The sequence below is a fragment of the Mobula birostris genome, chromosome 26 (genome assembly GCF_030028105.1).
Source record: "Mobula birostris isolate sMobBir1 chromosome 26, sMobBir1.hap1, whole genome shotgun sequence".
NCBI lineage: Eukaryota > Metazoa > Chordata > Chondrichthyes > Myliobatiformes > Myliobatidae > Mobula > Mobula birostris.
Window position 1 is genome coordinate 34,004,324 of NC_092395.1, and position 23,753 is coordinate 34,028,076.

The 23,753-nt window shown below is 41.6% G+C and overlaps 1 protein-coding gene across 9 annotated transcripts in view; it reads left to right on the forward strand.

The window, feature by feature from the left end:
• Positions 1–23,753, forward strand: part of LOC140188322 (phosphatidylinositol 4-phosphate 5-kinase type-1 gamma-like) — a 178,990-nt gene that overhangs the window by 92,089 nt on the left and 63,148 nt on the right. For all 9 annotated transcript variants that reach the window (XM_072244452.1, XM_072244455.1, XM_072244446.1 and 6 more), the window contains exons 8-12: positions 7,565–7,770; positions 10,076–10,159; positions 11,115–11,163; positions 15,363–15,447; positions 17,684–17,845. In XM_072244452.1, the coding sequence (XP_072100553.1) occupies positions 7,565–7,770; positions 10,076–10,159; positions 11,115–11,163; positions 15,363–15,447; positions 17,684–17,845 (586 nt within the window). The remainder of the gene's footprint in view (positions 1–7,564; positions 7,771–10,075; positions 10,160–11,114; positions 11,164–15,362; positions 15,448–17,683; positions 17,846–23,753) is intronic.

Below are 23,753 nucleotides of genomic sequence, written 5' to 3' on the forward strand. Positions count from 1 at the left end.
CTCAGTTTTGAAGCTATACCTTCTAGTTCTGGATATCCCCACCAGGGGAAACATCCTCTTCACATCCATCTTATCTCGACCTTTCAACATTTGGTAGATTTCAATGAAATCCCTACGCATTCTTCTAAATTTCAGTGAGTACAGGCACGAAGCTGCCAAATGCTCCTCATGTTAACCCTTACATTTCTAGAATCATTCCCGTGAACCTCCTCTGGATTCTCCCCAATGACAATACATCCCTTCTGAGATAAGGGGCCCAAAACTTCTGACGATACACGTGTGGCCTGAAAAAGTGTCTTATAAAGTTTCAGCATTATCTCCTTGTTTTTATATTCTATTGCCCTTGAAATAAATGCCAACATCGCATTAGCCTTCTTTACCACAGACTCAAGCTATGAAATAACCTTCTGGGTGTCTTGCATGAGGACTCTTTAAGTACCTTTGCACATCCAATGTTTGAATTTTCTCCCCATTTAGATAATAGTCTGGACTATTGTTCCTTTTACCAAAAGGCCTTATCATACATTTTCCCAACACTGTATTCAATCTGCCACTTTTTTGCCCATTCTCCTAATTTGTCTAAGTCCTGCAATTGCATTGCTTCCTCAGCACTACCTACCCCTCCACCTATCTTCGTGTCATCTGCAAACTTTGCCACAAAGCCATCATCTGAGGCTCCTTATCAAAAGCCTTCTGAAAATCTAAGTAAATGACATCCACTGCTTCTCCTTTGTCCATCCTGCTTGTTACTTCCTCAACTAACAACTTTTTCAAGCAAGATTTCCCTTCACAGAAACCATGCTGACTTTGACTTGTTTTATCATTAGTCTCCAAGTACGGTTATTCCCCGAGTTACGAACGTCCAACTTATGGACAACTTGTACTTATGAACGGACTGCCATAAAGCCTATTATATTAAAAATTCGTCAGCTCGAGGAAGGAGAACGCTGTCCGCCATTTTAAGTCGGATCACGTTGCCGTTAACACTGTGTTGAGTGTGTAACTTTGTATTGGGCTTAAATTTTTCTTAGCAAGATTCACCCTGACCCCCTTTTCCATTCAGCACCGCCCCCACTTGTCCCATTTAACCTGTCTCAGTGCGGGTGGACTTTAGGACCCGGGGGAGCTCAGGACCCGCTGCCCGCGGCTGCTGCTGAATCCACAGTATTTCTGTTCCATTGACAGATGCAGTAAACGACTTAAAATTATGGATCGATAATTCCCATCTCGTGTTTATTTCACTCTGTGATGAAGAACTTGTTGCGAGTAGGGGTTGGTTCAATCGTTTCAAAGTGAGGGCAAATTTACATAATACTAAAGTGCAAGGTGAAGCAGCGAGTGCCGGTGTAAGTGCTGCAAGTGATTTTCCTGAAATGTTGAAAAAAATTATTGAGGACGGAGGTTATTTGTCAGACCAAATATTTAATGTGGACGAGACTGGCTTATGCCTGAAAGGACCTACATTTTGAAAGAGGAAAAAAGAGCACCAGGGCATAAGACATCGACGGATAGGCTAACCTGTTCCGACTTGCGTACAAATCCGACTTAAAGACAGACTTAGGAACGGAACTCGCTCGTAACCCAGAGACTGCCTGTACTCCAAAAGCTCGTCCTTAATAATAGACTCCAACACTTCCCAATCACTGAGGTTAGGCTAACTGGTCTGTAATTTCCTCTCTTTTGTTTTCCTCCCTTCTTAAAGAGTGGAGTGATATTTGCATTTTTCCAGTCCTCCAGGACGACGCCAGAATCAAGTGATTCTTGAAAGATCATGACCAATGCACCCATTATCTCTTCAGCAACCTCTTTCAAGACTTTGGGATGTAGTCCAGCTAGTCCAGTTGACTTATCCACCTTAAGGCCTTTCAGTTTGCCTGCACTTTTTCCTTTGTAATAGCAATGGCACTCACTCCTCCCTGATACTCATAAAGACTGAAACAAAGTACTTATTTAAGTTCATCTGCCATTTCTTTGTCCCCCCCATTAGTACCTCACCAGCACATTTTCCAGTGCTCCATTGCCAATTCTCAACTCCTTTTTATTCTTTATATAACTAAATAAACTTTTAGTATCCTGCTTTATATTATCAGCTAGTTTGCCCTCATATTTCATCTTTTCCCTTATCACTTTTTTAGTTGCCTTTTGTTGGATTTTAAAAACTTCCCAATCATCCAACTTCCCAATCATCCAACTTCCCACTCATTTTTGCTACCTTGTATGCTTTTTCCTTGGCTTTTATGCACTCCCTAACTTCTGTTGTCAGCCATTGTTGCCTAGTCCTGTCATCCAAGAACAACTACTTCTGTTGGACATATCTATCCTGTGCCTTCTGAACTATCCCAGAAACTTCAGCCTCCTCTGTTCTGCCATCATCCCCGCCAGTATCCCCCTCCAATCCACCTAGACAAGCTCCTCTCTCATGCATCTAATTCTCTTTTTTTCCATTGCAATACTGATACATCTGATTTGTATTTCTCCCTCTCAAAATGCAGTATGAATTCAATCATATTATGATCACTGCCTCCTAAGGGCTCCTTTATGTTAAGCAACTAATAAAATCTGGGTTATTACATAACATCCACTCTGAGATGGTTTTTCCCCTAGTAGGCTCACGCACAAGCTGGTCTAAAAAGCCATCTCGTAAGCATTCAACAAATTCCCAACACCAGCCTGATTTTCCCAATCCCCTTGCATATTGAAGTCCTCCATTAAAATTGTAACTTTACCCTTATTACATGCCCTTTCCAGCTCCCTTTAAAATCTCAGCCTCACATCTTGGCTACTATTTACAGGCCTATATATGACTCCCATAATGTTTTTTTTTATCCTTGCGGTTTCTTGACTCCACCCAAAAAGATTCGACGTTCTCTGATCCTATTTCACCTCTTTCTGAAGATGTAATTCCATCTCTTACCAATAGAGCCACATCACCGCCTTTGCTTTCCTGCCTGTCCTTTCGATACAAAGTGTATCCTTTGATGCTAAACTCCTAACAATGACCTTCTTTTAGCCATGACTCAGCGATGCCCACAACGTCATACCGACCAATCTCTGATTGCACCACAAATTTGTCCACCTTATTACAAATGTTATGTGTGTTTAAATATAGCACCTTCAGTTCTGCATTCTTCACCCTTATGAATTTTGCCCCTGTGGTGCAACTTAACTCTTTGTTCTGTCTGCAGTTGTATCCAATCATTAGCTTGTCCTTCCTTACATTCATGTTACACCCATCATCTATTTGCAAACCTGCTGGCTCATGCTCAGCTCTACCATACTGGTTCCCACCTGCCTGCCATATTAATTTAAACCCCACTCCCAACAGCTCTAGCAAACCTGCCTGCAAGGATGTTGGTCCCCATCGGATTCAAGTGCAACCCCATCCCTTTTGTACAAATCACACCTGCCCCAGAAGATGACCCAATGATCCAGAAATCTGAATCCTTGTCCCTGCTCCCAATTCTTCTGCCACACATTCATCCACCACCACATTCTATTCCTACCATCACTGTGCGTGGCACAGACAGCAATCTCGAGATTACTACCCTTGTGGCCCTGCTTCTCAGTTTCCTTCCTAATTCCCTGTATTCAGGACCTCCTCCCTTTTTCTACCTGTGTTGTTGGTGCTACGATTTTTGGATGCTCACCCTCCCTTTTCAGAATATTGTGGACGCATTCAGAAACATCACAGACCCTGGCACCTGGGAGGCAAACTACTATTTGTGCTTCCTTTTCGCATCCACAGAATCGCCTATTTGGCCCCCTAAACTGTAGAGTCCTCTATTACTGCTGCCCTCCTCTTCAGTTTTCTGCCCTTCTGAGCCACTGGGCCAGACTCAGTGCCAGAGAGATGGGCACTGTTGCTTCCACCAGATATGTTTCTCTTCCCCCTCCTCCTTCCCCCCCCACCCCACCAACAGTACTCAAAATGGAGTACTTATTGTTGAGGTGTACGGCCACAGTGGTCCTCTTCACTATCCTCCCTTCCTGATCCTCATGACGGTCACCTATTTATCTGTCTCCTGTAGCCTTGGTGTGACTACCTCCCTGTAGCTCCTGTCGATCATTGCTTCATTTTCCCTAACAAACTGAAGGTCTTCAAGCTGCAGCTCCAGTTCCCTAACACAGTCTTTAAGGAGCTGCATCTTGATGCACCTGGTGCAGATGTGGCCATCGGGGAGGCTAAAAGTATCCTGGAAATCCCACATCCGACACTGAAAACAGACTTGTAATAATAAAGAAGGGTGAAGAATAGCTATATTAAATGCACAGAGGAAGTAGTGCAAGAAAACCTTATTGAAGGATGTAGCTCCTTATCGTGAAATAGCAGAAGCACAAATTGTAATCAAATTGACTGTAGGAGCATGGGATATCTTTTGATTTTCTTTTGGAATGGGAAGAGAACATTCAAAGAATCATTGAAATTTCTGGTGCTTAAAGAAAGGTATTTTATATAAAGAGTTTTTTAAAAGTTGTACCACAATTGCCATTTATAGCCCAGCAGATTATGGCAATGCACATTATGATACTTTATAAATGTATTAATTGTTTCACCACTATTAACTTTTCAACATATTGAGTTCCAAAGCCCTAAGACTCTTCAGGCACAAAACCAATTTCATTTAATTTTCTCTAATCATTCAATTACTTTAGATCTTTGTCCCCTAGTAGTCAACCATTCTGCTGCTTGTTCATAATTTTGTACACTTTCATTCAATCTCCCTTCAGCCTCCTTTGCTTCAAGAAGCAACCCCTCTGAGCTAACGTATCATTATCATCAGCTGGTCTCTTGATTAGCAGCATCCTTTGCCCTCTCTCCTGTCCCTATTACGTTCTTCATATAATCGGATCACAGCTTTAGCTCTGGCTTTTTTAGTATTTTGTGCAGTTCTAGCATTTCTCATTTTATTCTGTGTTTTACAAATAAAAACAAGTATCCCATCTACTGTAACCATCTTTATCTACCTATGCTGCTAGCATCAGGGATCTGTGGGTACATCTCCCAAGATTGCCTTTCTCTGACTCTTTTTAGTATCCTACTATTTATCTTATTTTTGCTTGCCTTGTTTGCTTTCTATTAAATTTATCATGCTCCACTGGAATTCCATTTGCCATTTTTCCACCCACCTACCAGACCAGTGTACTGTCATTCAACAGCAAGATGATGGAAGATTCAAATGTGACCCACATGCAGAATTTCAGAGGTGAGGTGAGAATAACTGACCTTGGTATCAAGGCAGCATTGATCCAAGCATGGCTTTGAGTCCTGATGAAACAGGTTAGTGGGCATGTAGTTGAAGACTTTCCAATAGTTGAGATTGTACCAAGCGCTAAGGAAAATTACTGTGACAATTGCATGTCAGTTGTCTCACTACTGCAGGAGTTCCTTAGAGTTTTATTCTAAGTCTGGCTTTCATCAGCAAATTATTAATAATGACTCTTCAATCATACAGTCTAAGGTGGCAGTGTTCACTAATTGGTTGCATATTATTCAATACCCTTTAAACCTCCTCAGGAAATTAGAATCAGGTTTAATATCACTGGAGTTTGTCGTAAAATTTGTTAACTTAGTGGCAGCAGTACAATGCAATAAAAAATAAGTAACTCAATTACAGTAAGTATATTTTTGTATATTAAATAGTTAAATTAAAAATAATGCAAAAACAGATTTAATAAAAATGAGGTCGTGTTCATGGGTTCAATGTCAATTTAGGAATCAGATGACAGAGGGGAAGAAACTATTCCTGAATCACTGAGTGTGTGCTTTCAGGCTTCTGCACTTCCTTCCTGATGATGAGAACGAGAAGAGGGCATGTCCTGGGTGAAGAAGGTCCTTAACGTTGGACGCTGCCCTTCTGAGGCACCCACTCCTTGAAGATGTCTTGGATACTACGGAGGCTAGTACCCAAGATGGAGATGACTGATTTTACAATTTACTGTAGCTTCTTTTAATTCTGTGGATTAGCCCCACCCCACTCCCCATACCAGACAATGATGTAGCCTGTCAGAATGCTGTCCGCAGTACATCTGTAGAAGTTTTCAAGTGTTTTCAGTGACGAACCAAATCTCCTCAAATTCCTAATGACAAATACTGCTGTCTTGCCTTCTTTGTAGCTGCATTGATATGTTGGGACCATGTTAGATCCTCAGAAGTCCTGACACCCAGAAACTTAAAATTGCTCACTCACTCCACTTCTGATCCCTCTATGAGGATTGGTTTGTGTTCCCTTGTCCTACCGTTTTTGAAGTCCACAGCTCTTTGGGCTTACTGATGTTGGGTGCAAGGGTGTTGCTATGACACCAGTCAACTAACAGGTATATCTCGCTCCCATATGCCCTTTCATCTCCATCTGAGATTCTGCCAACAATGGTTGTATCATCAGCAAATTTATAGATGGCATTTGTATAAAGTCATGGGTATAAAGGGCAGTGGGCTGAGCATGCATCCCTGAAGTGCACCAGTGTTAATTGTCAGCGAGGAGGAGATATTATTACCAATCCACACAGATTGTGGTCTTCTGGTTAGGAAATGAAGCAGGGAATGCATGTAGTAAAATGTAAACAATATTCCAGCATGGGCAATTAATTGTTACTTAATATTCACGCCACACACATGCCAGGCAATGCCCACCTGCAATAAGTCAGCTTTTCAAATTGCCACCACTTACCTTGGTATTTAATAGTATTATCTTTACTAACTTTTTTAACCATCAATATTCACTGTTGACCAGAAACTCAATTGGACCAGTCTCATGCATACTGTGGCTGCAAGGTATAGTTCAGATGCTGGATGTCCTGCAGCAGGTGAATTGCCATAAGACATCTTAGTCTTTCTATCTTGGAAGCATGATGGAATACTGTTAGTTGAACTCAGCACCATTCAGGACAAAGCAGCTTGTTTGATAGGTGCCCCATCTTCCACTCTAAACATTCATTCCAACCACAGCAGCTCACCATACCTCTGATGTGTACATGGCAATAAATACAAAATACACTGCAGTAACTTGCCTAATTACGGCAACAGAACCAGCTGAAAATTGTAACCTCTGGCACCAAAGAGGTCAAGGAAACTAGGCACATGGGAACACCTGTAGATTTCCATTTCATATCATTTCCACTTTTGACAGTATGATGGAAGAGTTGTTATTGATAATTTAGCTGGAGGAAGCCAGACCTAGAATAAAACTGTAAGGAACTCTTGCAGTAATGAGACAACTAACATGCAACGGTCACATTGATTTTCCTTAGTGTTTGGTATGATCCCAACTGTTGGAATATTTTCAAATACAAACGTTTGTAGATGTCCGCTGCCATATAATTTTTTTGTTATCCTCCTTTCTAACTACCTTGAAAATCAGGAATGTGGGGCTAAGCTTGAAACTATGTTTCAGAGATGTATTTATTCTTTTTAGAAGCTTATGGATCTTTTCTCCCCCCCGCCCCCCAGTGTTTCCTTGTGAATGATGTAAAAGAAGCTTCCATGCTAGCTAATTTGATGTCCTTTAGTTACTGATTTACATGCAGGCTAATTGTCATGTTGTTTCTCCTTGTGCAATTTCAATAGGTGCTAGAGAGCTTTAAAATCATGGATTACAGTTTGTTGTTAGGAGTTCACAATTTGGACCAAGCAGAACGTGAGAGGCAGTTGGAGGGGTCACTAAGTACCTCTGATGAAAAACGACCCATTGCACAGAAAGCCCTCTATTCCACAGCGATGGAATCTATTCAAGGTGGAAGTTCACGGGGTGAATCCATTGACACAGATGATACGTATGTATATATGTGTTTAAAAACATTTTATTTTTTAAAACATTATGATTGTAAACATTCTATCACTCCAATCAGTGTTTCTTTCAACTGCTCCCAAAATACCGTATCATTCAATGTTAAAACTATATTGCTTTATTCTCAAAATGTCATGAATGTCATACTACTGCATCAGTGTGAGCTGGTATATCTCAATCGCCATCCTAGGTCTTTAGAGCCTACCAATAAAATAGTTGATTTTCTCATTTTGAACTTCCTTAAACTCAGTTTGAAATCTAATAGAAGGTTATTGGGGTCTCCCTACCTTCTGTCCAAGACCTCTTTCAGAGTCGATGCCTCCAGAAGACACAGTACATCATTAAAGACCCCTCACACCCTTTCCATGAACTGTTTGTTCTTCTGCCATCAGGCAAACGTTACAGGAGCATCAAAACTAAAACCACAAGGCTACTAAACAGCTTCCTCCCACAGGCAGTCAGACTGCTAAATAGCTGCTCTACCTGACTCTGCTTTGGACACTTTTAACTTGCACTGGACACTTATAACTTGATTTTAACTGACATGTGGCTGTTGTGTTTTACTATTTATTGTTATGTTTATTATTTAGTGTTGCGTTTGTTATGTTATGGTTGCACTTCTCCTGGGAAACGCTGTCTCATTCTACCCTGCAGAGCTGATGTACGGTTAGAATGACAATAAAGTTTTTTGAATCTTGAATCTAATAATGTACCTCCTGCATACTGTAACTTCAATTCAAAATTGCTTGCTGCTACTTAGCTATAGAGTAGTGTTTTGAAAAACAGATATGTTTAATCCGGGTTAGCTTAATTTCATTATGCTGAACATTCAAGGTTTGCATCATGGAGTCACTGTTGGTAATTATACTGCAGTTTTATGGTCTGTTGGTAGTAGTATGTTACTAGCTATGAGATAAAAGGCGTAAAGACATTGGCCATCTGATTGTATAGAGATGAACAATAGGTCCAGTCTAAGGCATTTCTAATGGCACTCAAGGCCTTAACACTCGACTCAAATTGGGAAATGAGTACTAGAAAAACTAGAGCAAAAGAAAAAAACTGCTGGAGGAGCTCAGTGGGTCAAGCAGAACAGTCTTAATATAGGCTATCATCCCAAAACATTTGCAGTTCACGTTTCTCCACAGATGCTGCTTGGCCTGCTGAATTCCCCCCACAATATACTTTTTACTCTAGTTTCCAGCATTTTAACTAGAAAGATGAGGTTAAGGTTTGCTAATCTGTCTAGGTTGCCTCCCTTATTTGGTGACTAGCACTTAAATGTTAAAATAAATCCCTTAAATAATGGAAATCATTGAAAAATATGTTCAAGTGCTATGATTTAATGAAAATGGTAAAAAAAAAATACTGTTTGTGAAATCTGCAAAGACTGACTTGGCTATGAGTATATTAAATCTTTGCGATAGAAAACGGGTTGGGTGACTGAAGAAAAGCTTGGAAAATGAAGTTCAATGTAGGAAGTGTGAGGTCATGAACCTCAGTAGGAGAAATAAAAAAAGACAGACAACCATATAAATGAGACTGGAAGTGAATAGAGTACAGAAGATACAGTGTTCTTGTGCATAGAACACAAGGTTAGCTTGTCATTACAGCAAGTGATATGGAGGCATATGCACATTAGCTTTTATTGCTGGTGGTTTAGAGTTTTAAAACTGAAAAGGATTTTTACAATTGTACATACTACTTGTGAGGCTGTACATGACATGGACTTTGGGTTTCTTATTTAAGAAAGAATATACTAGCATTGAAGGCTATCCAGAAGAGATACATTTGACTAAATTCCTGAGATGAGTGGTTTGTCTTAGCTTGAACAGTCAAACTTAGAACTGTTTTATATTTTAGTTTAGAAGAATGTGAGGTATCCCGGCGGAAACATACAAATCCTGTTGGAGCATAAACATGTACGTGTTGAGATGATTTCTCTAATGGGACAGCTTTGAATGGAAGGACACAGTTATAAAATAAAGGAAATGATCTGTTAAAACTGAAATATGTAAGGATTTCCTCTTGCAAGAGCTACTAACCTCTGGAATTTTCTACCCAGGAGGTCCAGGAGGCAAGAACATCAGCAGTATTTAAACAGTACCTTTTTGAAAGATTGGAAAATTGAGGATCCTGGCACAATAAAAGTTGAAGCTGATAATTTGATTGGTGGGGCAGGCCTGAAGGCCAGGAGCTTACTCCTTCTGTTTTCATGTGTTCTTGATTTGTTTTTTCCACTGCAGAATGTTAGATTTTCAGATTATGAAATTACATTTACTCTTCTTTGTTAGGATGGGTGGTATTCCAGCAGCGAATGGAAAAGGAGAGAGGCTGCTCTTGTACATTGGTATCATTGACATTTTACAGTCTTACAGGTAAGACTTTTGTTCATGCTAATAATAAAGTGCTTGAAAGAGTTTTAGCTTTAACTTTATACAAAGGAAGAATTATAGTAGCAAGATAAATGACAGTGACTCAAGCTGACAGTTTACTATCAACTCACAAACAATTAGAGATGTGTAATATATGATGGATTTTACAGGGACACCCACATCTCATAAAATTTACATTTGTCACTTAGGCACAATTTCAAAAGTGACTTCTAGGCATTCATTAAGTAGCCAGAAATTAATGTCATAGTTTAGGAGGTCAGGAGGCCTGAACTTTTACCTGTATAACCCAGGTAACTTAGTTATAATTTGTAAGATGTAGCAGCTAGCATGCTGGAAATCAAGTAGCATCTGTATCAGTGATAGGAGACCAGAATACTTTTGATCTGTGCAACTTGGTTCCTTACTGCTTTACAACCTTTACTAGTATTTTTTTCTGTTGATGCTCTTTCCAAAATGTATTTTGTTGATACAGCTGATCTCATGCTGAACTAAACCCAAGGATTTCCAGTTTGTAGAATGCCCTGACAGGACATTGCTGCCACATTTGACCAAATTTCAATCTTTTCTAACAACAAGATATTTCAAAAAGAAATTAGATTAATAATTTGATCTCCTTTAAAATGATACTCAAGGGACAGATATTGATAATAAAAGTATTTTCAGGTTGTGCTGTGGAATTTATTACATACACTTAAGAATGCAACAGAGGTCACAATTTAAGATGTCTTTCAAGAAGTGCTTTCTCTCAACAATATACTGTTTGTTTTATATTGCTGCAGTTTACTCTCAATTACTGTATATGCTCAAGTCTGTGAGTGGGGATTAAACCTTATTATCTAAGTACAGTTGCTAAAGGTAATAGCAATTTTTAAGCAGGGCCTTGGCTTAAAATAGTGATTTACAAGGTTAATAGAAATCAACTAATGTTTATTTTCAGGTTGATCAAGAAACTGGAGCACACTTGGAAAGCACTTGTTCATGATGGTGTAAGTTTTCATTTTAAAGGCACAGAACATACTGTATAAAGAGTTATTTTTACCAATTTACTAGAATGTCTGATTTAAGATGGGATTAGGGCCTGTTGGGACTTTCTGTAGGATTGAGATCGCAGAGACAGTTGCTTGTGAAGTTTTAAGTGCCAGATTTGAAAAGCGAGCAGGGCTGGTCTAGACTTTCTGCAGAGACTGAAATTGTTTGGGTTAATAGTTGTTGTAGAAGATTGTTGTAGGTTACAATGAGACAATGATGGGATGCAGTGCTGGGCTGAGAAGTGTCAGATTGAGTTCAATAAGGAAAGGTACGAAGTGATTCACTTTGGAAGGTCAAACTTGAAGGCAGAATACAGGGTAATGGCAGGATTGTTAACAGTGTGGATGAACAGAGGAATCTTGGCATACACATCCATAGATCCCTCATAGTATAAGTTGATGGATGGTTAGGAAGACATAAGTTGTGTTGGCCTTCATTAGTCAGGGGATTCAATTCAATGTTACAGCTCTATAAAACTCTGGTTCGACCACAATTGGAGTATTGTGTACAGTTCTGGTTGACTCATCACGGGAACAATGTGGAAGCTTTAGAGAGGGTGCAGAGAAGATTTATCAGAATGCTGCCTGGATTAGAGTGCATGTCTTATGAGGAAAGGTTTATGAGTGAGCTAATGTCTTTCCCTTTGGAGGGAAGGAAGATGAGAGCTGTACAAGATGATGAGAGGCTTAGATAGTGTGGACAGCCAGAGACTTTCACAGGACAGGACAGAAATAGCTAAAATGAGGGGGCATAACTTTAAGGTGTTTGTTGGAAAGTATAGGGGGATGTTAGAGAGAGTTTTTTTTAAAACACCTCTAGGTGTGCTTTGTGGGTACTGTATGTGGAACACACTGCCAGTGATGGTGGTAGTGGAAGTACATCAGGGATATTTAAGAGAATCTTAGATGGGCACATGAATGAAAGAAAAAATGGAGGGGGCTATGTGGGATGGAAGGGTTAGATTGATCTTAGAAACTACATCACAGTACAGGCCCTTTGGCCCACAATGTGCCAACCCTTTAAAGTACCCTATGTTCTGTGTATACAGTAATATTTAAAAACAAACTAATGCTCTTTTAATTGTTCACCCAGTCTGTTTTCCATGTGGAGCATTCAACTGAAATATTGTCAAGATTTTATTTCCTAGTTTCCCTATTTCAGAATCGAAACAGAATCAGAATCAGGTTTATTATCACCGGCACGTGTCATGAAATTTGATTACTTAGCAGCAGCAGTTCAATGCAATACATAATATAGAAGAAGAAAAAATATATAATAAATAAATAGGTAGATCAATTACAGTATACGTATATTGAATAGATTAAAGATCATGCAAAAAACAGAAATAATATATATTAAAAAAGTAAGGTGGTATTCATGGGTTCAATGTCCAATAAGGAATTCGTTGGCAGAGGGGAAGGAGCTGTTCCTGAATTGCTGATTGTGTGCCTTCAGGCTTCTGTACCTTCTACCTGATGGGAACAGTGAGAAAAGGGCAAGCCCTGGGTGCTAGAGGTCCTTAATAATGGACGCTGCCTTTCTGAGACACTGCTCCTTGAAGAGGTCCTGGGTACTTAGAAGGCTAGTATCCAAGATGGAGCCAACTAAATTTACAACCCTCTGCAGCTTCTTTTGGTCCTGTGCAGTAGCCCCTCCATACCAGACAGTGATGCAGCCTGTCAGAATGCTCTCCATGGTATATCTATAGAAGTTTTTGAGTGTATTTACTGACATACTAAATCTCTTGAAACTCCTGATGAAGTATAGTCACTGTCTTGCCTTCCTTATAACTGCATTGATATGTTCAGACCAGGTTAGGTCCTGAAAGATCTTGACACCCATGAGCTTGAAGATGCTCACTCCCTCCACTTCTGGTCCCCCAATGAAGATTGGTGTGTGTTCCTTCATCTTACCCTTCCTGAAGTCCACAATCAGCTCTTTTGTCTTACTGACATTGAGTGCAAGGTTGTTGCTGTGACACCACTCCACTAGTTGGCATATCTCACTCCTGTATGCCCTCTCATCTCCATCTGAGATTCTACCAAAAATAGACAATAGGTGCAGGAGTAGGCCATTCAGCCCTTCGAGCCAGCACCACCATTCACTGTGATCATGGCTGATCATCCACAATTAATACCCTTTTCCTGCCTTCTCCCAATTTCCCTTCACTCTGCTATCTTTAAGAGCTCTATCTAACTCTTTTTTGAAAGAATCCAGAGAATTGGCCTCCACTGCCTTCTGAGGCAGAGCATTCCACAGATCCACAACCCTCTGTGTGAAAAAGTTTTTCCTCAACTCCGTTCTAAATTGTCTACCTCTTATTCTTAAACTGTGGCCTCTGGTTCTGGACTCCCCCAACATCGGGAACATGTTTCCTGCCTCTAGTGTGTCCAATCCCTTAATAATCTTATATGTTTCAATCAGATCCCCTCTCATCCTTCTAAATTCCAGTGTATACAACCCCAGTGGCTCCAATCTTTCAACATATGACAGTCCCGCCATCCCGGGAATTAACCTCGTGAACCTTCGCTGCACTCCCTCAATAGCTAGAATGTCCTTCCTCAAATTTGGAGACCAAAACTATACACAATACTCCAGGTGTGGTCTCACCAGGGCCCTGTACAATTGCAGAAGGACCTCTTTGCTCCTGTACTCAACTCCCCTTGTTATGAAGGCCAACATGCCAACAATAGTTGTATATTTGGCAAATTTATAGATGGTATTTGAGCTATGCCTAGCCACACAGTCATGGATATAGAGAGAGTAGAGCAGTGGGCTAAGCATACACCCCTGAGGTGCACCAGTGTTGATCATCAGCGAGGAGGCGATATTATCACCAATCCACAAAGATTATGGTCTTCCAGTTCGGAAGTCAAAGATCCAATTGCAGAGGGAGGTACAGAGGCCCAGGTTCTGTAACCTCTCAATTAGGATTGTGGGAATGATGCTGTTAAATGCTGAGCTGTAGTTAATGAACAGCTTCCTGACATGGGTGTTTGTATTGTCCAGGTGGTCTAAGGCTGTGTGAAGAGCCATTGAGATTGTGTCTGCCATTGACCTATTGTGGCGATAGGCAAATTGCAATGGGTCCAGGTCCTTGCTGAGGCAGAAGTTCGGTCTAGTCATGACCAGTCTCTCAAAATATTTCATCATTGTAGATATGAGCGCTGCTGGGCGACAGTTATTAAGACAGCTCATATTATTCTTCTTAGGCACTGGTATAATTGTTGCCTTTTTTTATGGTTAGTTTCAAGAGAAAAGTAAAATGAAAAAGCTCTAGGATGAATGCAATCGCATCCTTGGATGGTCTACAATTATGGGTTATATGTTGGAGATAAACAAGATGTATATTAAATCACAAGAGCCAGTTTTACTCTAATGACATCCCTGCAATGTAGAAGATACATTTATTATGTAGAAGATACATTTATTGTACAGTGTTCGTGTAGTTTGTGCTGTGCTGTGCTGAGTGTTGTTGCGTGAATGAAATCACTGGAGAGAGAGTTACAAAGCAGCTTCTTTATTCGACAAAACAAGGTACAGCAGGCATCATGTGGAGATGCTTTCAGTGGAAAGGTCTGCTGGCCTAACGTGGGACTCGATACTTATTTGCTAAACACAAAGGACAATTCCATATTTACGAAGTATAGAGAGTGCATTCTTTGAAACTACATGCAAACTTCACACCTTCTGGTTCACGTCCATCCCACAGACGCCAGCATCGTCTGTGGACTGTAGCTCTGTGGGTACCTGAGGATCATAGGTAGTGCAAGTGACTAGTTTATCTGACTGCAAAGTGATCATTTGGTCTGCACCTATACTGAATTGATAATATAGACATAGACTCACTTGTTAGGATCAAGAGCAGGAATCCCTCTGTTATTCAGGTATATTGAAATTAATTACTGTGTTGACTAAAATCAGCTAGCACTGAGTTAATTTTAGAAACATATTTCTGAATTTTTATTTTTTTATTTAATCGAGGGCATCTCTAGTCAGACAAAATTCATTATTTTGCCCCATACAAAGAGTTCAGGATTCTTGAGTAACTTTCTGCCTGGCAATTAAAAGTTTGATATTTTGGCTCTCCGTAAATTTGCTAAAACAATTTCTATTCAAACTGAGTAGTTTTTTTTTCCCTTGGAATGTTTTACAGGACACTGTATCAGTGCATAGGCCAAGTTTCTATGCTGAAAGGTTTTATAAGTTTATGAGCAACACTGTCTTCAGAAAGTCTTCATGTAAGTAAGCATTATGTTCTCTTTGGAGGCTCTTTGGAGTATTACGAGGACTGAATTTGTATTCTTGGAGCAAAATAATCATGTCAGTCCCTCTGTCGTCTGTTAGAAGGACAGATCTGAAATAACTCAGCAAAATGATGATTTGTCATACACACTCACACTTTTGGCCAGTGTAGTATTTCTACTAGCTGGAGGTTAATGCTAATAGAAATTATTAATTAAGATGGTCATTTAAGAAACACACATGAAGTGCTGGAGGAACTTAGCAAGTTAGGCAGCATCTATGGAGGGAAATAAACAGTTGACATTTCGAACTGAAACCCTTTATTAGGACTGGAAAAGAAGGGACAGAAGCCAGAATAAGAATGTGGTGGGAGGAGGAAGGGGTACAAGCTGGCAGGTGATAGATAAGACTAGGTGATGAGGTAGGTGAGTGGAGGAGTGAAGTAAGAAACTGGAAGGTGATAGGTGGAAGAGGTAAGGACTGACGAAGAAACAATCTAATAGGAGAGGACAGTGGGCCATAGAATGAAGGGAAGGAGGAGGGGAACTAAAGGGAGGTGATGGGAAAGTGAAGAGAAGGGATGAGAGGGTAACCAGAATGGGAAATACAAAAAGAGAAAAGGAGGGGAGGGTAATTACCAGACACTCAAGAAATCATTGTTTGTGCCACCAGGTTCAAGGCTGCCCAGACTGAACGAGGTGTTGCCCCTCTAACCCCAGTTAGGCCTTATTGTGTCAGTAGAAGTGGCCATGGACAGCATTATTGCGATGGGGATGGGAAGTCAAATTGAAATAGGTAGCCACCAGGAAATCCTTTGTAGTGAACAGAGCAAAGGTGCTTGACGAAGCGGTCCCTCTGCGTCATGTCTCACCTATGTAGAGAAGGCTGCACTGTGAGCATCAGATACAATAGGTGACCCCAACAGGCATGCAGCTGAAGTATCACCTCACCTTAAAGGATTTTTTGGGACCCTGAATAGTGTTGAAGGAGGACGTGTAAGGTCAGGTGTAGCACTTACAGAGTTAAGTGCCAGGAGGAAGATTAATGGGGAGGGATGCGTGCACAAGGGAGTCATGTAGAGAGTGATCTCTTTGGAGAGTGGAGTGGGGGGGAAGGGAAAGTTGTGCTTAGTTGTAGGATCCCATTGGAGAATGATGTGCTAGATTTGAGGCTCAGTGGTATAATAGGTAAAGACGAGGGGAACTTTGTCCCTCTTACAACAGTAGGACAATTTGGTGAGGACAGATGTGGGAGAAATGGAGGAAATATGGGTGAGGGCAGTATCAATGCTGGTGGAAGGAAAGCCCCATTCTCGAAAAAAAAAATAAAAGAGGACATCTCAGATGTTCTAGAATGGAAAGTTTCATCCAGAGAACAGATGTGGCAGAGATGGAGGAACGTCGAGAAGGGAATAGCATTTTTACAAATGACAGGCTGGGAAGAGGTATAGTCAAGATCATAGTGAGTGTCAGTGGGTTTGTAAAAGATGTTAGTAAATAGTCTATCTACAGAGATGGAGAAGGGAAAGGAGAAAGAGGTTTTAGAAGTGAGAGGAGCCAAAAGAGGTTGAGGGTGAGAACTGTTCCACCAGATGGAGGACATGATGGTTGAGAGAACCTGGTTAGGTCTGTTGTCCAGAAAGAAGCAGGGAGCTTTAAGGTCTTCCTGATGAGGGATGAAAGTGTATTGGGACTGGATATCCACAGTAAAAATAAGGTGATCAGGGGCACGGGACTGAAATTGATTGAAGTGATGTGAAATGGCATGTATGTAGGTAGGAAGTGACAGAACCAATGGGGTCAAAATGGAATTGAGGTCTGGAAATGTGTTCAATGAGGCAGGAGCAGGCAGAAACAATGGGTTTACTGGGACAGTTAGATTTGCGGATACTGCGTAGGAGGTAGAAGCAAGCAGTGTGGGGTACAGAAACTGAGATTGGTGGCAACAGATGGGACATCTCCAGAGTTGATGGGTTTGGTGATGATGCAGAATGTTGTTTAATGCTTCTTAGTAGCATTCTGTTGAAGGGGTAAGAGGAAGTGTTTAAGAGCTGCTGTCTGTCCTCAGCAAGGAAGGGGTCAGTTTGCCAGACTATGATAGCACCTCCTTGTCTGTGAGTATGTCTGAGTAGCTAAGATTCTCCAGCATTGTGTGTCTGTGTTCAAGATTTCCAGCAAATGCAGATCTCTTGTGTCTATGGTGATTTAGTATTCCAGTTTCATTATTTTACAGCATTGAAATCATCCCCATCTAAGAGAGGACGAGCCTCTCTACCAGTTCCTAAATATGTCGGCCCAGGACAAGCCTTTTCAGCTAGTCAAATTCCTACAGAAGATGAAGAGAAGCGGTATGACCTCCGGGGAGCTAGAAGCTTCCCAACCCTTGAAGATGAAGGTAATTGTCATGAATATGTATTGCCCTTTTGGAATTGGGAATATTCATTTATCTCTTCCAAGAATATTGCAAATTAAATAGTTTTTATTTTATTTATTTATTGTGATACAGTGCAGAATAGGCCCTTCCTGCCCCTGAAGCCACGCTGCCAAACAATCTTCTGATTTAATCCTAGCCTAATCATAGGATGTTTCCAATGACTAATTAACCTACCACCAATATGTCTTTGGTCTATGGGAGGAAACCGCAGTACCAGAGGAAATCCGTGCGTTCACAGGGAGAACATACAAACTCCTCACAGGCAGCAGTGAGTGTTCGTGGTGTTTCATGGCATTGTTCGCAGATGGACCCATTTAATGCAGAAAACTCCAAGATGTTCTGTTATTTTTGGAGTAAAACATTAAAGCAGGGGCACTAGTTCATAGTCCAGATGATGGCTGAAGCATTATGATCATATTCCCTTTATCCAAGTATAGTCGTGCATTCAAAATGAGAATGTTAGTGATACTTAACAGGATGTTTGTGGAAAGAGAAACTGAATTAACTTGTTAGATGGATCTTTCAAAAGCATCAGGGGCAGAAATATGTAGTTGCTATTACCAAGGTGAAAGTGCTTGGGAAGCTGAAAGGTATGAAGGTAGCTAAGTCACCTGGACCAGGTGGACTACACCCCAGGTTTCTGAAAGGAAAATGAAGAGATTGTGGTGGCATTGGCAGTGATCTTTTAAGAATCACTAGATTCTGGAATGGTTCTGGAATTGAATTATCCTTCATGTACATAAGAAGTAAAAATCTTTATCTTACATCTCCGTCTAAATGTTCAATTATAGTAATTTATAATAAATGTATAACAGGAAAGTCAATATAACAGAGAAATACGGTTACGTCAACATGAATTAAGCAGCCCGATGGCCTGGTGGAAGAAGCTGTCCCGGAGCCTGTTAGTCCTGGCTTTTATGCTGCAGTACTGCTTCCTGGATGGTAGCAGCTGGAACAGTTTGTAGTTGGGGTGACTCAGGTCCCCAATGATCGTTCGGGCCCTTTTTACACACCCGTCTTTGTAAATGTCCTGAATAGTGGGAAGTTCACATCTACAGATGAGCTGGGCTGTTCGCACCACTCTCTGCAGAGTCCTGCGATTGAGTGAAGTACGGTTCCCATACCAGGCAGTGATGCAGCCAGTCAGGATGCTCTCATATAGAAAGTTCTTAGAATTTGGGGGGCCATACCAAGCTTCTTAAACTGTCTGAGGTGAAAGATGTACTGTTTTGCTTTTTTTTTAAACCACTCAGCTGGTATGTACAGACCACTTGAGATCCTTGGTGATGTTTATGCCAAAGAACTTAAAGCTGTTCACCCTCTCAACCCGAGATCTATAGGGGTTGATGTCTATAGGGGTTAGTCTGTCTCCATTCCTCCTGTAGTCCACAACCAGCTCCTTTGTTTTTGTGATGTTGAGGGAGAGATTGTTTTCTTGACGCCACTGTGTCAGGGTTGAATACTTCCTCTCTGTAGGCTGCCGCATTATTATTTGAGATTAGGCCAATCAGTTAGTGTCGTTTGCAAATTTAATTAGCAGATTGGAGCTGTGAGTGGTGACGCAGTCATGGGTATACAGAGTGTAAAGGAGGGGGCTTAGGATTCAGCCCTGAGGAGCACCTGTGTTGAGGGTCAGGGAGGCAGATGTGAGGGAGCCCATTCTTACCACCTGCCGGTGATCTGACAGGAAGTCCAGGATCCAGCTGTGCAAGACAGGGTGAAGGCTGAGGTCTCTGAGCTTCTTGTCGAGCCTGGAGGGAATTATGGTGTTGAATGCTGAACTGTAGTCCAAGAACAGCATTTTCCCATCAGTATCCCTCTTCCCCCAATGCGTAAGGATGGTGTGTAGAGCTGTGGCTATTGCGTCGTCTGATGATTGGGTGTGTCAGTAGGTGAATTGTAGGGGGTTCAGTGTGTGTGTGGTAGCATGCTGCAGATGTAGTCCTTGACCAGCCTCTCAAAGCATTTACTTATTATTGAGGTGAGGGCGACTGGACGCCAGTCCTTCAGATATGTTACCTTGGTCTTTTTAGGTACAAGGACAATGGTAGATGTTTTGAAGCAGGAGGACACTCTACACTGGGAGAGGGAGAGATTAAAGATGTCTATAAACACAATGCTCAGTTGTGTTGCGCACATCCTGAATACTTTCCCTGGGGTGCTGTCTGATCCCACAGCCTTGCGACTGTCCACCTGTTGGAAACACCTGCGTACTTCAGCCTCAGAAATGACCAAGTTGCCAGTCCATCATTTGAGGTCTCCCCAGGGGCTCAGTATTGGTGACATTGAATCGAGCGTAAAAAAGATTTAGCTCATCAGGGAGGGAGGCATTGATGCTGGAAACTCCACTGCATTTAGTTTTGAATTTTACGATGGTGTGCAGACTTTGCCATAAGCTGCGTGTGTTGTTGGTGGAAAGTTGAGTCTGAATGTTGTCTCTGTATTGTTATTTCTCTGCCTTGATGACTTTGTAGATCGTAGCTACATTTCTTGAGCTCTGTAAGCAATTTCTTGAGCTTCTTGGCAATGTAAGCTCTGTCTTGCGTGGTAATTGCTGCTTGCACAGAACTGTTAATCCAGGTTTCTGGTTTGGAAAGACCCTGACCAATTTCTGAAGGACAACATCCTTGATGCACTTCCAGATGAAACTTGTGGCCCCTTCCGTGAACTGGAAGACATCCTCAGCATGGATGACATTCCAGTTGATGTCATCAAAGCAGTCCTGCAGCATGGAGGCCGATTGGTTGGACCAACAGTGGATGGTTTTAACCACGGCCGCCTCTTGTTTCAGCTTCTGCCTGTACGTTGTCAACAGTAAAATGAAGGAGTGATCTGATTTTCCAAATGGTGGAGTGCTTTGTGAGCATTGTAGAAGGGAGAGTAGCAGTGGTTGAGTATGCTGTCTCCCCAAGTGCTCACCTGGATGTGTTGGCAAAACTTTGGAGTGACTTTAGTCAGTAACGCTCTATTAAAGTCACCGGTGATGAAGGCAGTCTCCAGGGTGCTAATGGTCTCGTACAGTTCCTTGAGAGCCAGGTCAGTATCAGCCTGCGGTGGAAGATACACAGCGATGATAATAACAGCCGCGAACTCCCTAGGCAGCCAGAAAGGTCTACACAGCAGTACCAGATACTCCAGATCCAGGGAACAAAAGGATTTGAGGGCATGCACGTCTGGGAATCGCATCAGGCATTATTGACCATGAAGCATACCCAACCTGCTGTACTCTTCCCAGAGAGGTTTTTACACCTGTCTGCCCGGAACAGGGAGAACCCAGAGGGCTCAGTGGCATGATCCAGTATCTCCGCCATCAGCCAGGTCTCCACAAAGCATAAAACGTTGCATTCCTTTGTTTCCCACTGTTAGAAGATTCTGACTCTCAGTTGGCACAGCGTATTGTCCAGGGACTGAATGTTAGCCAGGAGTATGCTAGGGAGTGGCAGCCGATTAGCATGCCGTCTCAACCTCCCCACAACACCGGCCCTTCTCCCTTGCCTCCAACACTGCTTCCGAGGTAGCGGCGGTGTAGTAGGTGAGTCTCCCATTGATCGCACAAAGAGGGGATCTCAGTGTAGAGAAGGCGCCACGTAGTGGGTAAGTGCCAACTTCATGGTGTTCAGGAGAGTCAGTCTATTGTTCCTGATCAGCTACTTGAACAAGAAATGCGAAGGAAATTGCAGAAATTAAAAGTATACTGTGAAGTTGGAACGGAGCTTGCAACACGGCCACCCTACGTGGCACCATCTTATATTAGACTAATTAGCAATGGTTATGTTAACGCCTTCATTCCCAGAATCATCTTCATGAACCTCCTCTGGACTCTCTCCAATAACACACATCTTTTCTGAGATACAGGACCCAGAACCGTTGACTCCAAGTGTGGCCTGATTAGTGCCTTCTAAAGGCTCAGCATTATCTCCTTGCTTTTATATTCTCTTACCCTTGAAATGAATACCAACATTGCATTAGCCTTCTTTACCACAGGCTCAACCTGTAAATTAACCTTCTGGGAGTCTTGCACAAGGACTTCTAAGTCCCTTTACACCTCTGATGTTTGAACCTTCTCTCCATTTAGGTAATAGTCCACACTATTATTCCTTTTACCGAAATGTATTATCATACATTTCCCAACACTGTATTCCATCTGCCACTTTTTTGTCCATTCTTCCCATTTGTCTAAATCCTTCTGCAATTGCATTGCTTCCTCAGCACTACCTACCCCTCCAGCTATCTTTGTATCATCGCACTACCGACTCCTCCAGCTATCTTTGTATCATCCGCAAACTTTGCCACAAAGCCATCAATTCCATAATGTCAAGCAGTGTGAAAAGTAGCAGTCCCAATACTGACCCCTGAGAACACCACTAGTCACTGGCAGCAAACTAGAAAAGACCCCCTTTATTCCCTCTTGCTGCCTCCTGCCTGTCAGTCATTCCTATATCCATGCCAGCATCTTTCCTGAATGCCATGGGGAATTTATCTTGTTCAGCAGCCTCGTGTGGCACCTTATCAAATGCCTTCTGAAAATCCAAGTAAACGACATCCACTGCCTCTCGTTTGTCCACCCTGCTTGTTACTTCCTTGAAGAACTCTAACAGATTTGTCAGGCAAGATTTCCCTTCACAGAAGCTACATTGACTTTGACTTGTTTTATCAGTAGTCTCCAAGTACCCCAAAAACCTCATCCTTAATAATGGACCCCAGCAACTTCCCAACCACTGAGGTTAGGCTAACTGGCTTATAATTTCCTTTCTTTTGCCTTCCTAGCTTCTTAAAGAATGGAGTGACATTTGCAATTTTCCAGTTTTCCAGAACCATGCCAGAATCAAATGATTCTTGAAAGGTCATAACCAATGCTTCTCCTATCTCTTCAGCAACCTCTTTCAGAATTCTGGGATTTAGTCCATCTGGTCCAGGTGATTTATCCACCTTAAGACCTTTCAGTTTGCCTAGCACTTTTTCATTTTTAATAGCAATGGCATTCACTCCTGTTCTCTGAACTCAGAGACCTCTTGAACACTGCAGATGTCTTCCACAGTGAAGACTGATGCAAAGTACTTACTAAGTTCTTCTGCCATTTCTTTGTCCCCCATTACTACCTCACCAGCATCATTTTCCAGTGGTCCAATATCAACTTTCACCTCCCTTTTACAACTGGAAAAAGCTTTTAGTATCCTGCTTTATATTATTGGCCAGTTTGCCCTCATATTTCATCTTTTCCCTTCTTAAGACTTTTTAGTTGCCTTTTGTTGGATTTTAAAAACTTCCCAATCATCCAACTTCCAATCGCTTTTGCTACATTATATGCCCTTTTCTTGGCTTTTATGCAGTCCTTAACTTACCTCGTCAGCCATTATTGTCTACCCCTGCTATTTTGAGAACAACTTCGTCTGTGGGACATTACTATCCTGCACCTTGTGAACTATTCCCATACACTTCAGCCACCTCTGTTCTGCCATCATCCCCGCCAGTATCCCCCTCTAATCCACTTGGGCAAGCTCCTTTCTCATGCCTGTGTAACTCCCTTTATTTCTGTGTGTTACTGGTACATGTGGCCTATGCTTCTCCCTCTCAAATTGCAGTATGAATTTAATCATGTTATGATCACTGTCTCCTAAGGATTCATTTACCTTAAACTCCCTAATAAAATCTTACACAACACCCAATCTAAGATGGCCGTTCCCTGAGTAGGCTCAAGCACAAGCTGCTCTAAAAAGACATCTTATAGGCATACAACAAATTCCCTCCCTTGCGATCTGACACCAACTTGATTTTCCCAATCTCTTTGCATATTGAAGTCCTCCATTACAATTGTGACATTACCCTTATGACATGCCTTTTCCAGCTTCCTTTGTAATCTCAACCTCAC